Genomic DNA, 17,498 nt, shown 5'->3' with positions numbered 1-17,498 from the left:
GCTTTGTGAGTGACAATTTGGGCCCACCACACATGTCTTTGTCTTCGTCCGAGTTATCTCCACAGTCGTCCTTTCCGTCGCACACCCATGTGTGGAGCTTGCATAAGGTGTTGTTGCAGATGAATTCATCAGCACGGCAGAAGAAAGCAACTGTAATTACACAAATACTCTGTATGTTTGTTCCTGCTTCTGATGTTTCATAAAATTACATTTAAGGTTTCAGACAATCCATCAGAAAATACAGAAGAGAACAGTGAGGACAATGACACTTGATGCAAAATGAGAAAACAGTATCTGGAACTTTTTTTTTTTTTTAACTCATAACAACAAACTTTTATCTTCCAATCTCATTTCTGATCTTATAGTCTCAGTTCATCTGAAATTTCTGTCACTGCCAAAAATGTTCTCTGCACCCATATCTCATTTCTTTATGATAAAATCATCTGAAATAGTGAAATGACATATTTCACTTTGACTAAGAACTGTTTGAAAAGTTGGCAAAAGCACTCCACACACTTTAATGTGTGTGTGAAATGGCGATCACACCCGCTCGTACCCTGATTGCAGTTTTCCTCATCGCTGTGGTCCATGCAGTCCAACACATCGTCACAGCGCCAGCGCCGAGGGATACAGTGAGCACGGTTCAGACAGAGAAACTCGTCCTCTCTGCACTCCTTCACACAGCCAATCTACCAGTATAGAAAGAAAAAATAACACTGTGGTGAGACACAAGATAGTTAGTGACTCCTGCTTTATTCTTCACTGACCTGGAAATGACAGGAAAAAACAAAAACAATTACATTTGGTAACGAGAAAGACTCACAAAGTTAATTCTTTCACCCTTCAAACATATGACAGAGGACAGTCAGAAGTCTGGCTTTTATCACCATCAGATCTTTGTGATGTCATAAGGTGAGAATGTTGAAGAATACGACGAAAGGAAAACCGATATGACAATATTCATGAATTTAAAAAAACATAATTCAAAGGAAATAATGTGAGGCAGATCTGGATCACTGGCAAAAGTAAATCAGGTTTTCCCTGATTCAAAGATCATCTCACCATGAACTTACACCAAAATTCACCTTTGTCCTATCTTGCCTCCAGATCAGTGTTGCCACAGTTACTTTGAAAAAGTAATCCAATTACTGATTACTGATTACTCATTGAAAAAGTAACTTAGTTACTTTACTGATTACTCAATTGGAAAAGTAACTAAGTTAGATTACTAGTTACTTTTTTGGTTACTTTCCCCAGCTGCCGACAACAACCCTCTGCCACCTCAACATGACAGTGATACTTCTTTTGCCAAAACTCACTTTATAGTCACCCTTTCTTGACTTAAATGAAAATAAATACTTGTTTTATAAAAAGTAAAATAAAGACATCTTTCTTGACCTCATATTTAACTGTTGACAGCACTGTAACAGTAAAACTTACAATTTCTAGCCTACATTGTTTATAAATGTAACTATTAAATTCTTTCTAACATTTAAATTCTCTCTAAACATTTTACTTGTCGAAATTATTATTATAAGTAGTAATAGTAGTTGTAGTAAAAAAAGCTTCAAAACTGGACCTTTAATCTAGGGGTGTTGTGTGTGTGTGTGTGTGTGTGTGGGGGGGGGGGGCACATCCCTGCCCCTATTCCATCTGGTTTCGCCCCTGATTTGGCGTTTGAGCACAAAGAATGGATAACATTTATTTATGCAGAAAACATGACCAGATTTACAGGTAAGAAAGTTTTATTGCGTTTTCACATCATGTGGTCCTCAGAAAGAGTGTTTAGGTGCATTTGAGTGGAAAATAGTGTAATTGTTGACGCGTCGCGGAGGATCAGCTGTTTTTAGGGAGCAGATATGGAGCGGCTCAGCTCAGAATTCTAAATAAAGGAGAAAAAAGCATAAAAATGTCTTTGTAAAGCTCAGTGCAGGTGTAAGAGGCGGTTTAAGAGGTGAAGACGAGTCGTAGCTGCCACAGAAAACCGTGGATGAAAAGCTCACAGCTCGCTTAAAGTGGGCAGTTCAGTTGAACCCCGACCCCCTGCCCACGGACCAAGTTTAATGCTGCTATCGACCCACAATGCAAAAATAATAGTAACGCGCAGTGACTTGGAGAATTAACTTTAATCTGATTACTGATTTGGAAAGATTAACACGTTAGATTACTCGTTACTAAAAAAAGTGGTTCGATTAGAGTAACGCATTACCGGCATCACTGCTCCAGATAGACAAACAACAGTGATCACACAACCTTCACATAAAAGAGTAGAAATGAGTGCAAACTGTACCTCCATTAAAGGCTACTGATAAATAGTGTTTCAAGCTTCAGTCTTGGGGGCAGGGGGTGTTACTGGGGATGCACGGGTGGCTGAGGGTTTGATGTGCCAACCATTTAATTCCTAAGCTGGGTGACCTCTTAATATTTCTCTGCAGCTCACTCTCCTTAAAGTTTCCAGGTTTCACACTCAGAGATAAAAAAATAAGGCTAAAACAGCCACCAAGCATATAACTAATCTAATTTTCAGCCGTCTTGGATGAGGGATTGTGAAAGTTTAAGGTATGTTTACAAATTAAATGCAGAAGCCTTCTCTTTAAACTAATCTTAATTCATTATATATCATATATAGTGAAAATATCAAACAATTAATCAACAAAATTGTATGGCTTTATTAGCTAGGCTGTCAATGTTAAAGATTCTTTATAAACAACATTTCTGGTCTTCTTTTCCAATGTGTATACAAAGTGGGTTTCTGGACAACATTTTCTCAAGTAGCCAGTATAAACCTGACCATGAGCAAAGTATCACTGTTCTAAATTCAAATCAATAACTTTAATTGCTGGTCTGAGATATAGTAAGGGAAGGTCAGCATCTGAGGGCATCAGTAGGATACGTAAATGCAATTTCAGCAAGTTACATACAGTTGTATGCAAATGTTTGGGCATCCCTGATCATTTTCATGATTTTCCTTTATAAATCATTGGTTGTCTGGATCAGAACTTTCAGTTAAATATATCATATAGCAGACAAACATAGTGATACAGTATTTGAGAAGTGAAATTAAGTTTATAGGATTTACAGAAATTGTGCAATAATTATTTAAACAAAATTAGGCATGTATATAAATTTGGGCAACCCAACAGAAAAAAAATACATCAATATTTAGTAGATCCTCCTTTTGCAGAAATAACAGCCTCTAAATGCTTCGTATAGCTTCCAATGAGAGTCTAGATTCTGGTTGAAGATATTTTGGAGCATTCTTCTTTACGAAACATCTCAGGTTTGTTGGTTTCCGAGCATGGACAGCCCGCTTAAAATCACACCACAGATTTTCAATAATATTCAGGTCTGGGGACTGAGATGGCCATTCCAGAATGTTGTACTTGTTCCTCTGCATGAATGGCTTAGTAGATTTTGAGCAGTGTTTAGGGTTGTTGTCTTGTTGAAAGATCCAGCCCCGGCGCAACCTCAACTTTGTCACTGAATCGTGAACATTATTCACAAGAATTTGCTGATATTGACTGGAATCCATGTGACCCCCAACTTTAATAAGATTCCCAGTACCTGCCCTGGCCACACAGACCCACAGCATGATGGAACCACCTCCAAATTTTACTGTAGGTAGCAAGTGATTTTTTTCTTGGAATTCTGTGTTCTTTTTCAGCCATGACCCCTGTTATGTCCAATTAACTCAATTTTAGTTTCATCAGTCCACAGAACGTTATTCCAAAATGAAGTTGGCTTGTCCAAATGTACTTTAGCATACCTGTTTGTGGCATGTACACAGAAAAGGCTTCCTCTGCATTACAGCATCATACAGCATCTCCTTGTGCAAAGTGTGCTGTATAGTTGAATGATGCACAGAGACACTATCTGCAGCAAGATCATGTTGTAGGTCAACTATGATTGTTCTCACTGTCCTTTGCTTCAGCTTATCTGAGATTTTTCTTGGCCTGCCACTTCGGGCCCTAACTAGTACTGTGCCTGTGGTCTTCCATTTCCTCACTATGTTCCTCACAGTGGAAACTGACAGCTGAAATCTCTGAGATAGCTTTTTATATCGTTCCCCTAATCCATGATGTTGAACAATCTTTGATTTGCGGTCATTTGAGAGTTGTTTAGAGGCTCCCATGTTGCCACTCATTAGAATAGATGCAAAGAGGGGAAACATTTACAAATGGCCACCTTAAATATCTTTTCTCATGACTGGATTCACCTGTGTCAGGAGGTTAACGGTCAGTGAGCTTACCAAACCAATTTTGTGTTCCAATAATTAATACTATATATATATATATATATATATATATATATATTCAAATCAATAAAATGAAAAGGGTGCCCAAATGTATGCACCTGCCCAATTTTGTTTAAATAATTATTGCACACTTTCTGTAAATACTATAAACTTCATTTCACTTCTCAAATATCAGTGTGTTCATCTGCTATATGACATGTTTAACTGAAATTTCTGATCCAGAAACCAATGATTGATAAAGGAAAATCATGCAAATTATCAGGGGTGCCCAACTTTTGCATACAACTGTACTTTAATTTAACCAGGTTAGTCCCATTGAGTTCAAGCTCTCTTTTGCAACAGAGACCTGGACAATTATAAAGTTTCCAATTCACCTAACCTGCATGTCTTTAAATGTGGGAGGAAACCGGAGCACCCGGAGGAAACCCACACTAACATGCAAACTGCACACAGAAAGGCCACAGGTGGGAAGCGAACCCACATGGGATTGGTGAATTTTGATTGGCTTAGGTTGTGCATTTTCCATCAATGATAAAGGGGAAGGCGTGGATTATTTCTCTGTTTCTCTGAGCTCAACCAGGAAATGAGACTGTTGATGAGACTGTTTGCTGCACCTTTCTGCAAATATGCACACTACAAATGACCATAATATTCAGGAATATAAATTTGAATTTTAATAAATTTGACCTAGTATAACTTGAATATAAATTCAAGTTATACTAGGTCTATTCACAATATTTAAAATCTGGTATATAGGTTGATGTCCACATGTGTAACACGCATTCAGAGAATCAGTGGAGCAGATTGGGTGTTATGTCCGCTAAATTCGGTCATGTGTTTTTGACGCGGAGTCGTGTCAGTTGACTCCAGAGGGATAATCCCGTAGTTCATCCTGATGTGTAGTGAACGCCTTGCATGTAGCATCCGTCCATCAGTGTGTGAGTGTGAATCTAGGGCATAATTGTAAAGCGATTTGATCTTCTAATGCAGGTGAAAAAAGCGCTATATAAATGCAGACCATTTACAACAGCAACTTTACCTTGTCAAAAATGGATCAAAGTTTTTATCAAATTACCTCAGTAACAAATCACTAAGATGGACAAATATGATGTGAAATTGATGAAATGTTAGTACTGAGCTATTTTCTGAAGAGGTATGATTACTAATAAGCAGCATTTTCACACTGTGTCAGTCTCCAGGAGACAAAACCTGCAGCTTCATGCCATCTTCACATCTTCAAAATGATGGTAAATGTTTAAATTTTAAAAGTGTTTTGGGATCCCCCCCCCCCCCCCCCCACACCAAAAAAAACAAAAAACAAAAAAACAAACAAACAAAAAAACCAGAACCATCACCACTGTATTTTCTGTTTAAACCAAGACGGAAGGCATTTCAGTGCTTGTTTCTCAAATTCTATTCATAAAGAATACACAAATTAAACTAACATTTATATTTGGGGTAAGTGATTTCAGTGGTGTTTTGTGTAATAAAACTGAATATTTATCACAATTAAAAAAGTATACCTACAGGAGGGACAAAACTGTACTGACCTCGTCAGAGCCATCCAGACAGTTGTCATGTCCATCACACCGCAGGCTGGCTAAAACGCACCCCCCACTGGCACATACGTACTCATTCACAGAACATGATGGGACCACTGAAAAGTACACAGGAAATCAGGTTGGCTGGAAAAGTCACCACATGCTGTGAGGAACAACCCTGCTTTTTATTGCCAAAAATAAACACAAACCCACACACACACACACACACACACAAAATTAACAATTCCAAAAATAAAACCAGTTCAGTGAGTGCTTTGTATGTTGTTGTAATATAAAGTGAAAAAACTGGCTTTGAAATGAGATTGCAAGAACATAAATTTGATGGCTTAAGAGGTCAAACTGAGAACTATGCACCTGCTGGTTAGCAAAGTGCTTTTGAGTACTTGTCCTATACAATGACCAGGAAAACTGAATAGACCAAAGCAGATTAGCAGACCTGCCAGCATTTCTCATCCTCTGTAAAATGACTGAATTTTGTATTACACATCCAGTCACTTCAATCTCAAGACTGTAATTACTATGGAAGTAGATTTAGAAGTTGTCTGCAAATCACTTATCATCATCTTTATACCCCTTTTTTTTTGGGGGGGGGGGGGTAGTGTAGATTACTTAAGCAGTTCTATGTAAGTTAATGGAGCATGATAATTAGATTAGTAAAATATTACACAGGATTTCTGTCCATGTAATAGGCAATACTTTCTTTTTATGCACAAAATATAGCCTTGGTGAGGGGGTTGGCATTTTTATGTATCTCATGAATGAAATATTTCCTGTTTTGGATGACAAAGACCTGAGCTCACACTGTGATAAAATCTGACACTGAAACAATTCTTACAACTATTCACATTGATAACATCTATGTTTATTTGTTTGTTTTATTTCACAAAACCGAAAAAGTAACAACCATAATTTTTATTTATTTATTTTTTGTGTACCTATTAAGGTAAGGTACATCTGGGGTAGAGCTGGTGTTGAGTGAACTCACTCATGGAGATAGATACACACACACACACATATATATATATATATATATATATATATATATATATATATATATATATATATATATATATATATATATTGTATTTTGGAGGGAGCAGGATATGATGATGATGGTTATTATTATTATTATTATGATTATTATTATTATTATCAATAATAATAATAATAATAATCTGTTGTCATATTTCCAGTTTTAGGTAAATTATCACTCCTGAACTGGTTGGATCAGTGGCATCCACATCCTTGCTAGCCATTGTTTACATGTGCTGTGAGATGCCAGAACTCTGCTGGTGCCACGGTGCATTGTGGGAAGCGCAGGGGGCCGCCAGGGGGATTATGGGAAATTTCAAAGTACAGAATACAGCTCACCTAATAAAACCTTGCCTGGACCTTCATGGTTAATGAATAAAACACCACAATCCACAAGCACATGGAATCCATGTTCATGCCTAATTCAAAATGATGCACATTTGAACCTGAACCTCAGCCAAACTGTAACCTCAGCATTAACACAATGCTGGTGCTTTTTTTGTTGTTGTTGTTTTGGTTTTTTTGTTGTTTTGAAAGACAAAGCCTGAATCTCAATCCCTTGGCCCTTCCCCTTACCACTTCCCCTCCATTTTGCGCGGGCACGAGAGACAGAGGGGTGTCTCAATTCTGTTTGTGGAGCGAGGCAGAGGGGTAGGCGGAGGGCTCCAACCCCCTTCAAATGGAGTGAATCTGGATGCACACTCCATTTGGAGGGGTAGGAGGAGCTTACTGCTGTCTCCCAAAAAACAAACATTGCGCCGAAAGAGCCGCACAAATGAAGCGGCTTTCATTACAAATTATGGTGTTTAGAAAGTTATATCTTGGCAAAAAACTTTACAGGCAGTTGTCTATGACAGCAACATCTATGCTGCTGGATGCATGTTGTGTATATTGTTGTTCTGAAGAATACTGTAACGTAGCTCATGCGCTGAGGCGTTATAATGCATATACACATGAACGCTATGATAAGACACTTTTATATCTCACAATGGAGAAAATCATAATAAAGTGTAAGCATGTTAATTTGTATGTTCATAAATCTTTGGATAATAACGATCCCTGCTGTTGGATTTCAAGGTCTGTAACACGTGTATTTAGTAAACAAACAGGGAGCCCTGAGCAAACTTGTCTCCTAATAAGCTTTCAGGCAGAAAATGAGAAGTTTCATCAATGGGAATAAGTTGGAAAATATATATACACACACATGTATATGTGTAACACATAACCTGACGTCCTAATAGACTGATATTATTTGTCAAAGAAATTTCTAAAGGAAATAGGGCTGATGTAAAAAATGGGAAAATTTGAAAAAGAAATATAAGGTTAACAGAACTAGATGCAGCCCATAACATACATACAGGTGCTGATCATATAATTAGAATATTATGAAAAAGTTGATTTATTTCAGTAATTCCATTCAAAAAGTGAAAATTATATAATGTATACATTCATTGCACACAGACTTATATATTTCAAGTGTTTATTTATTTTAATTACTAATTAATTAATTACTAATCAATCAAATAATGATTAATCAAAAATATGTATTACTAATATTAATTATTATTAGTATTATTAACATTAATCAATTACTAATTGATTAATCATTAATACTATTTATTATTATTATTATTATTATTATTATTATTATTATTATTATTATTATTATTATAAATTACAAATTAATTAAATTAATTAACATGACATGATTGCGATGCGTCGAAGAAATCTGCAACTTCTTCTATTTCTTTGCATTTATGCAGAAAGGCAAGAAAATAAAAACAGCAAACAGGCTACTGCAACAAGTTGAATTTCAGTTGCCATGTTAACAAACAGTGAAGATGGCAGTTTGACACGGGCAGTTTTTTTAAGGAGGAGGGGTGTCTCAATTCATAGGGCTAGAGGCATACCCCTTCGCCTTACCCCTTGTTTTAAAGGGGTAGGCGTAGGGGTAGGGGTAGGGCCAAGGGGAAGGGGACGGGGTACAAAACAGAATTGAGATTGGGGGAAAAACTGACATCTCACCGGCTCCACTTCTTATGAAAAAGGTGGTGTAGAGAACAGCAGCTCAGTCCATTTTAAATCAACAGCAGCTTTTTAATATTTTTATTTATAGTGGTTATGATAAATTCTTGAACAAATTTTAATATCTGCACAACTTTGCTGACCTTTATAACATTGCTGAAAATGAGTATAATATGACCTCTTCAATGCTCAGAAATAAAGTAGACTTTTAATTACTGTATATTCTTTGACAAATTGAAGAAAATATAGATAATGGAGCTGCACCTGTGGCCTGGCAGTTTTTCTCATCTTCCCCCATCTTGCAGTCTTCTTGACCATCACACAGCCACTTCAGTGAGATGCAGAGGTTGTTGTGGCAGCGAAACTGGTCGTCTGCACAGCGAGCCTCGCAGCCTTTCTGTAAACAAATGCAATAAAACACAAAGTTAATATATGTCAGAAGATATCATCATAACACAATAATGATACAGTGAACACTGCAGGGTATGTTGTTATCCTGAGAAACATCCTCAGTGTACTCTGGATTACAATAAATAAACGAGACACAGTGAAATTAATGACGGCACTGCATTTAAACATACATACAACAAATGTGTGAAAGCATTCAATTTTTTTCATGCATTCTGTCATGCCATTTTACTCAGAATAGTTCTTCAGCATTATTTACATGCACACAGAGTGCCACACTATTAAGCTTGGAAACTGTCCAGTAAAACCACTTTGATCTGTTGTCTTCTGGATGGATTCAGGCTCCTGTTTCAAGCCACTGTGTTCTAATGAGTCTGATTAATCATTTCTGGATCACACCAGTGGCTCTCCTTTCCCCTTCCTCTAACCTTAAAGCCATCACTGTGTGAAACTGTAAAAAGCTGCTGAGGCAGCATTTATTAAGATTTGTACAAATGTATGAAAAGGACAGAACTTTGCTCAAAACACAGGGGAAAGTAATTCATTCATTCATTCATTCATTCATTCATTCATTTATATTCTGCAGATTATCTGGGTGTGAATCATTGTGTCAACAGATGAAGCAACTCATCCCACACTTCCCTATCCTTAGCCAGGCCCTGTGACTCCTCCTGGGGGATCTCTAGGCTTTCCGACACCATTTGGGAGATATAATCCATTCAGTGTGTCCTGGGTCTTACCTCGGGACTCCTCAAAGTTTCAATGTGAGTGGAAAACCTATGGGAGACAACCAGGGTGCATCCTCACCAGATGCCTGAACCACCTCAGCTTGGTCTTTCCGTGAGCAGGAGTGATAGCTCTACTCCAAGTCTACTCTTTGTTCCTGTAGAGCAAGTAGCTGAGTGGCTAAGGAGCTGTCCTGTGAGTATATCAACCTGGGTTCAAATCCCACTCATACTACCTGCCTGTGTCCTGGGACAAGACACTTAATCTACATTGTCTCAGTCCACCCAGCTGTAAATGGGTACTGGCCTCAGATAGGGAATTAACCTGCATCAGACTGATGTTCTGTCCAGGGGGAATAGTACATTTTTATCCACATGATGCTATGGAATCTAGAGCTAAGTACTGGCACCAATGGGCTTGTGTTCCTATATAGGACTTACTCCCTGAGTGTAAGTTCACATACCTTATGGATGTGGACGGCGGTAATGCACTCTGGCAGTAATGCACTCTGCCGCTGGATCAGAACGCTGATGCTGGCTCACAGATCTGGCAACTTGCTTCCGACAGATTGTTTGCTGTTGTGACGCTCTTCCAATCTCACATGGTTGTATTTGTTTCTTTTATTTCTGTTTAACACTTCTTTTGGTTTTTAAGTGCATCTACTGGGAATCTCATTTAACGACAGTCCTCCTGTGAGTCCCTTTCTGTTGTTTATGAATTAATAAAATATCAAATGACAAGGATCTATTTTAGCCATTATATAAAACAAATAATGAATATTTTTACATTCTTTCAATGGAACAAATATTTATTTCAGTGAAAGCTGGAACATACCATTCAACGAGGCAAATTTGTTCATTTCAGTGACATTTTCGTGCCTATTTCAATGCACAGCCATCTCCTTGCAACTTGGTCTCTCACACAATCCCACAATTGCTGCTCAGCTATACTGTTAACCCGCCGCAGTGGTACAGGGTCACAGTAGCAAAGGGATGCAGTGGCCCAGGGAGGCGGTGGCGTGGGAACGCCAGGGCCCGTCCATGACTGCTTGCAGTCCTAGTTATTTATTATTATTATTATTATTATTATTATTATTATTATTATTATTATTATTATTATACACACTAAATATTTTTGTACTGTCCTATAATGTACGAGGTCTGTCAATAAAGCAACGGTCCTTTTTATTTTTTTCAAAACTATATGGATTTCATTCATATGTTTTTACGTCAGACATGCTTGAACCCTCGTGCGCATGCGTGAGTTTTTCCACGCCTGTCGGTGACGTCATTCGCCTGTGAGCACTCCTTGTGGGAGGAGTCGTCCAGCCCCTCGTCGGAATTCCTTTGTCTGAGAAGTTGCTGAGAGACTGGCGCGTTGTTTGATCAAAGATTTTTCTAAACCTGTGAGACACATCGAAGTGGACACGGTTCGAAAAATTAAGCTGGTTTTCAGTGAAAATTTTAACGGCTGATGAGAGATTTTGAGGTGATTCTGTCGCTTTAAGGACTTCCCACGGTGCAAGACGTCGCTCAGCGCTCTCAGCCGCCGTCGTCAGCCTGTTCAAGCTGAAAACCTCCACATTTCAGGCTCTATTGATCCAGGACGTCGTGAGAGAACAGAGAAGTTTCAGAAGAAGTCGGTTTCAGCATTTTATCCGGATATTCCACTGTTAAAGGAGATTTTTTTAATGAAAGACGTGCGGACGGATCCACGCGTCGGGACGCAGCCGACGCGGTGCGGCGGCACAGGAAAAACACCTCCGTGTTGATAACCATTTGTAAAATCCAGGCGGCTTTTGATGGCTTTCAGTGGAGTAAGTATATGAGAAATTGTTTAACAGCAGGACATGTTCCAACTTGTCCTTAAGGCTTTCAACAGAGGTGTTTTTCCTGTGCCGCCGCACCGCGTCGGCTGCGTCCCGACGCGCGGATCCGTCCGCACGTCTTTCATTAAAAAAATCTCCTTTAACAGTGGAATATCCGGATAAAATGCTGAAACCGACTTCTTCTGAACTTCTCTGTTCTCTCACGACGTCCTGGATCAATAGAGCCTAAAATGTGGAGGTTTTCAGCTTGAACAGGCTGACGACGGCGGCTGAGAGCGCTGAGCGACGTCTCGCACCGTGGGAAGTCCTTAAAGCGACAGAATCACCTCAAAATCTCTCATCAGCCGTTAAAATTTTCACTGAAAACCAGCTTAATTTTTCGAACCGTGTCCACTTCGATGTGTCTCACAGGTTTAGAAAAAATTTTGATCAAACAACGCGCCAGTCTCAGCAACTTCTCAGACAAAGGAATTCCGACGAGGGGCTGGACGACTCCTCCCACAAGGAGTGCTCACAGCCGAATTATGTCACCGACAGGCGTGGAAAAACTCACGCATGTGCACGAGGGATCAAGCATGTCTGACGTAAAAACATATGAATGAAATCCATATAGTTTTTGAAAAAAATAAAAAGGACCGTTACTTTATTGACAGCCCTCGTATATGTGTGGATAGATATGGTAGACACATTAATAGGGTTGACAGTGGAGAGATGTTGTGGGCCAACTGTGTACCTTAATGGCAAGTGAGTGAAAAATCCGCTGCTGAAATTATTTGACTGCAATGACCCAGAAAACAGAGACTCGGGAAAGACATAATAAAGGGTTAATTGGGGTTGAACTGCCAATGTGCGCATAGAAAGGGATTATACATGAAATTAATGTGCAAATTTTGAATAGACCAATAAATTATCAAGAATAATGAATTGTAATAACAAAGCTCTGTGTCTGAATAATGCATTTTGCAGTCAATTATTAACACATATTAGGCATGTTTTAATGAATCCTTTCACAGCATGCATGCAAACTAAATATAATTTATTCTCAAATGAACAATGAGTATTAGTCAAATAATAATTCAAATTTAATGCTTTACAAATTTAGATGTATAAGCATACTGATACATGAAATAAATAATATTTGTTTGTTTTTTTGTTTGGTTTTTTTTTTGTTTTTTTTTCAGAAAATAGCATAAAAGGATTAGGATTTGTAATATTTCATGGACTTCCCAACAAACACTGTTCTAGAATGTAACAACTGCCACTCGGAAAGTTAGACTGACACAATAAGCTGTGCCTGAAATATTTATTTTCATTGCATACGGCAGCACATCTGCCTCATTTTTAACCTGGTTGGTCATAGAACAGTTAAACTGTGCATGGTGTGCAAGCTGCAAAATCAGCAGGAAACTGAAATTCTGACATCATTATTAGTGCTCTGGTTGGAAGCAGCTACCTTCACCCAAATGTCAGCTCAGCTGAATCTGCCTAAAGTCTAATAGCTGATTAATTACTCACCAATCAGATGGGCTATTTAAATGCTCTAACAAATGGTGACTCCCTGCATCAGCCCTTTATGCTGCAATCTATCACCTCCGCCCACCACACTTTATCTCAGGGCTCATTAATTTCATTTTATGATTTCAATATTACGGCAACTTCCTTAAGTTTTATTCTGTTAATTATTTAAGGTCATTTCAAGCACAGAATGAAAGCTGGATTTAAGTGCTGCATATAATTGCTTTGTAACAGCTACCACAGATTGGGTTGTGATTATGCTCAGGAGGTCACCCACTGCCCCCTGCTCTTATTAATTTTGTCTTTTGCTAACCTTTGGACTGGCAGTCATACCTTGAATCTCAAAAGCTTGCCGATAATTCTGGCTGAAATGCGATTAATCATTTTGAAGAGAGACCTATGATATTTTGACAATGATATTTTTTGGGGATTTTAGTGTTCTTCGTCCATAGATTTACCAGACTGTGCAATGTTTTTTTTTTTTTTTTTCATTTTTTTAGCTGTCTTCAAATAGTGAGTGTACATGGAGATAACTGAGTGATAACACCTACAGTTCTTGTTTTTAGAGTCATTAATGACGTCTGCATGTCTGTGGGAGCACCCCCAGTTTCGATGTACCTCCTCCCTCCACCGTACAATGCCAATAAAGACTGTTCTCTATTCTATTCTATTCTATTCTATTCTATTCTATTCTATTCTATTCCACTCCACCCTGGCAAAATAATAGCTCAGGAACATCAACAGCCCAACATTACCATGATATTCATGCCCCTGATCAATGTATGTACATGTCCAACCACAACTGCATGCTTGATTGAGAGGGGATTCTTTTTTTTTTTTTCATTTGGAGATCCAGCTTTTTTGGCAAATCTGCATCATATGATGCATGACAATCAGTCATGTGTTCATTCGTGCTTATCATTTTTGGACTTCATTCATGTTGATTTGCTGGAAGGTCAGCTTTTCCTAAACATTTCCCACTGCTGCTCTCAAGCTTTGAGAAAAAATAACCATAATAAATAATAAATAAAATAAGGAAAACCTTTTGTACTCATTTATGTTACTTGCATCGCGTTACCACTCACCACTTTTGGCATCACTCCGTGATCCCAAACCTTAAGGAGTGTGCTGGAGGGAGTGATGTTTGACAGCTAACTACACCTGCAAGTTCATGTTTCTGGGGCTTGATTCATGTCTTCCTGTATACATATGAGACTAACAAGTGAGGTAAAACAATAATTAAATGTCTTTGGTATTAAATATTTTTGTAGGATTTTAGGGTGCCACTGGAATGACTGTGTCAAACAAACAGTTGTTTAGAAAGACTCAGATGTGAAATATCCCTTGTACTGAGAGGAAACATAATTTTGGCTATGCGACAAGCTACTCTGGGAGTGTCCCAGCATGGAGGGCATCTCGGTGTTGAGGACCTCAGCAACTGGCAAAGGCCAAAGGGACACATGCTTTTCAACTCTGTGCTACAGATAAATGGTTACTTTTGAGTTGGATAATGGATTGGTTGTCTGCCTGGGTGGTTTGCCAACCAGAAACTGAGATGGTTTTGTAATGCAGTGGATAAGGCAACTCATGGCATCATTGCATGCTGCCAGGCCTCACCTGCACATGCCACACTACTCCACATCTACAGAACCATGGAATATTCACAGTGAATGTCATTTTTTTTTTAAATGCTTACCTCATCTGAATTGTCCAAACAGTCGTAGTCTCCATCACAGCGGAATCGAGAGGAAATGCAGTCTCCATTAGCACAGGCAAAGTCCTTGTGGTTACAAGTGACTGGCTCTGGGAAGAAAAAATACACAAAATAATGCAATACAGCTCCTTCCCCAACCAACCAACATTACATACAATAAACAAAAAAAGACCCCAAATGCACCCATGAAGCAATCGTTCTGTTTGGAAACTTGTGCCAATGCCTTGGCAAAACCAACTGTTTAAACTAATTAGAGCAATTTTGTATTTGAATGGGAGAAATTGGCAAATCTTCTCAGGATGTGAATACATTCATTACTGTTCCCACAAAGGAAGAGGTGATGTACTCTGTAAGCCACAAAAAAAAAAAAAAAAAAAAAACATCCATTGCATCCATAATTGTAAGAGTGTACCTCTGAGGATAATATCAGATCCATTCCTCAGGACTTCTTGTTATCTTGGATGGCAAGCAAGCTCAGGATACAGGATGTGTTATAAAATGTGGTGAATTGGATAATCCCAGCAGGCATTGCAGCAAAATCTGATTTGTAGCCTTTCTACTGTTTGCTGGCCCACCTGCTTAATTCCTTGCCATCAAACACTTGACTGGCTTTTATTTGCATTTTAAGTGACATTAATGGGTATGGGGAACAACGCTCAACTAAATCATGTAAATGACGAATATTCAGCACAAACGTGCAGCATACATGCACAAACATGCAAAAAGTGAGGATGATATGGCATTTCTATTATTAGATACTATATTACTGCACTATATTATTAGCCAAGTGGCCTCTGTGTGCATGCCTGCATCTTTATGGCTTGGATCACAGAGAAACCAGGGAGAGCTGACATTTGTATTTGGTATGCTTATGTATTTTGGGTCAAGGATGAAAGCTGCGAAAACAGAACGTTGATAGGACAATTTGGGGGGGGAAACTACCAATTTCAGCTAACCAGTAAACAATAGATGTGCTGAAATGCACCATGTGAGTTCAGGGTTTGGGGGTGTACATGTTGTTATTGTGGTTCATGTTAGTTTAACAGTGTTGTTAGTGTTTATTGAGTTATTGTGTTTTCGTAGTTGAACTGGGTTAGTCAGTTTAGCTAAGTCTCATGTTGCCGTTACATGAGTGAGTTGTCATGTTGCCAGTACCATGAGTGAAATGTATACTGTGGTTGATGCCTTCCACCACCATCTGTTTGTGTATAGGGCCCCTAATGTGAGCATGACTTTGAGTCACATAGTTGCACAACCTGTGTCATGCAGGAAAGTACACTCGTATTTAACTGGTACAGACTGAATGTAAGAGGGGTGTTGGCATGTACAATTGCGCAAAGAGAATTTTAAAATGTTAAAAAAAAAAAAATCCTTCATGCATAAATGCTGTGCTACGTGGTGCAATCTAATCACCAACATGACATGCAGCTCATCAAGTGGAGTAAAGAAGAAGTGAATAGAGCGAGTAGTTACATCAACAGATCATATTAGAGCGCAGCTCTTCTGAAGGATTATAACAAGATGTTAAATCTATCAAAAACAAACTTTAACAGCTGCACACATGAAGGAAAGAACACACAACTGTTTTACCAAGCCATGACATTGTAAACACAACAAATAATTACCTTTTTAGACAGCTCAAAATGCTTTCTGTAGCTTGTTAGGCGCGCGCGTGCACCTGAAGTAGCCCTCTATGATTCAGGAAGCGATTGGAGCTGTTTTCAACTGCCAATTTGCAGAGAAAATGATTAATCCGACACAAAATAATTATTTTATATACATAGCGTCCAGCGCAGAGCACGTAGAATGCGGTGCAACAAAGAACAGCGTTCAGCTGGAAACACAGCGGGTGAGATAGTCACAGCGATGGGCGTGAATCAAAAGTCATGCTTGTGTCAGGGGACCTTATGTCTAAAAATAGAAGCACCTGCTTGCGATAGAATGCAGAAAAGACAAAAAGCTCTCCGTGCGTGCATGTGTGCCTGTGTGTGTATAACTTTAACCATGGACAAACTGTGGTGAGCTGATATTTGTCATTTGGTATGCTTATGCATATTGGGTCAAAGTGAAAACTGCGAAAAAGGAACGTTGATCAGGACTAATATTTTGAGAAACTACGGATATTAGCTAATGTTGCTAGCTACATTATGGACTAACAAGCCATTCCAGCAGGGGCAGTAAACCATCTTTTTGTTAAATGCGTGAGTGTGAGCGTGATTTCATTTAGTAAGTACAAATTTAATTGTAAACACATTAAAAATACATGGATGACATAAGAAAGTGAAAACAAGTTTCAATTGTGGTCCATTTAAAAATCAAATGACAAAATATAAGAAAAAATAAAATTTAATAATAATAATAATAATAATAATAATAATAATAATAGTAGTAGTAGTAGTAGTAGTAGTAGTAGTAGTAGTAGTAGAATGTATA

General features: G+C 38.4%; 1 protein-coding gene across 1 annotated transcript in view; it reads right to left on the bottom strand.

The window, feature by feature from the left end:
- lrp1bb (low density lipoprotein receptor-related protein 1Bb) overlaps positions 1 to 17,498 on the bottom strand; it is a 1,555,752-nt gene that overhangs the window by 211,038 nt on the left and 1,327,216 nt on the right. Inside the window, exons 68-72 of the mRNA XM_034186395.1 lie at positions 15,048 to 15,154; positions 9,139 to 9,271; positions 5,806 to 5,912; positions 557 to 689; positions 28 to 150 (exon numbers count right to left, since the gene is read on the bottom strand). Of these exons, the coding sequence (XP_034042286.1) occupies positions 28 to 150; positions 557 to 689; positions 5,806 to 5,912; positions 9,139 to 9,271; positions 15,048 to 15,154 (603 nt within the window). The remainder of the gene's footprint in view (positions 1 to 27; positions 151 to 556; positions 690 to 5,805; positions 5,913 to 9,138; positions 9,272 to 15,047; positions 15,155 to 17,498) is intronic.

Source organism: Thalassophryne amazonica, chromosome 14 (assembly GCF_902500255.1).
Source record: "Thalassophryne amazonica chromosome 14, fThaAma1.1, whole genome shotgun sequence".
Classification (NCBI taxonomy): Eukaryota; Metazoa; Chordata; class Actinopteri; order Batrachoidiformes; family Batrachoididae; genus Thalassophryne; species Thalassophryne amazonica.
Note: the sequence above shows the minus strand (reverse complement) of the source record. Positions and strands in the feature narration are given on the sequence as shown.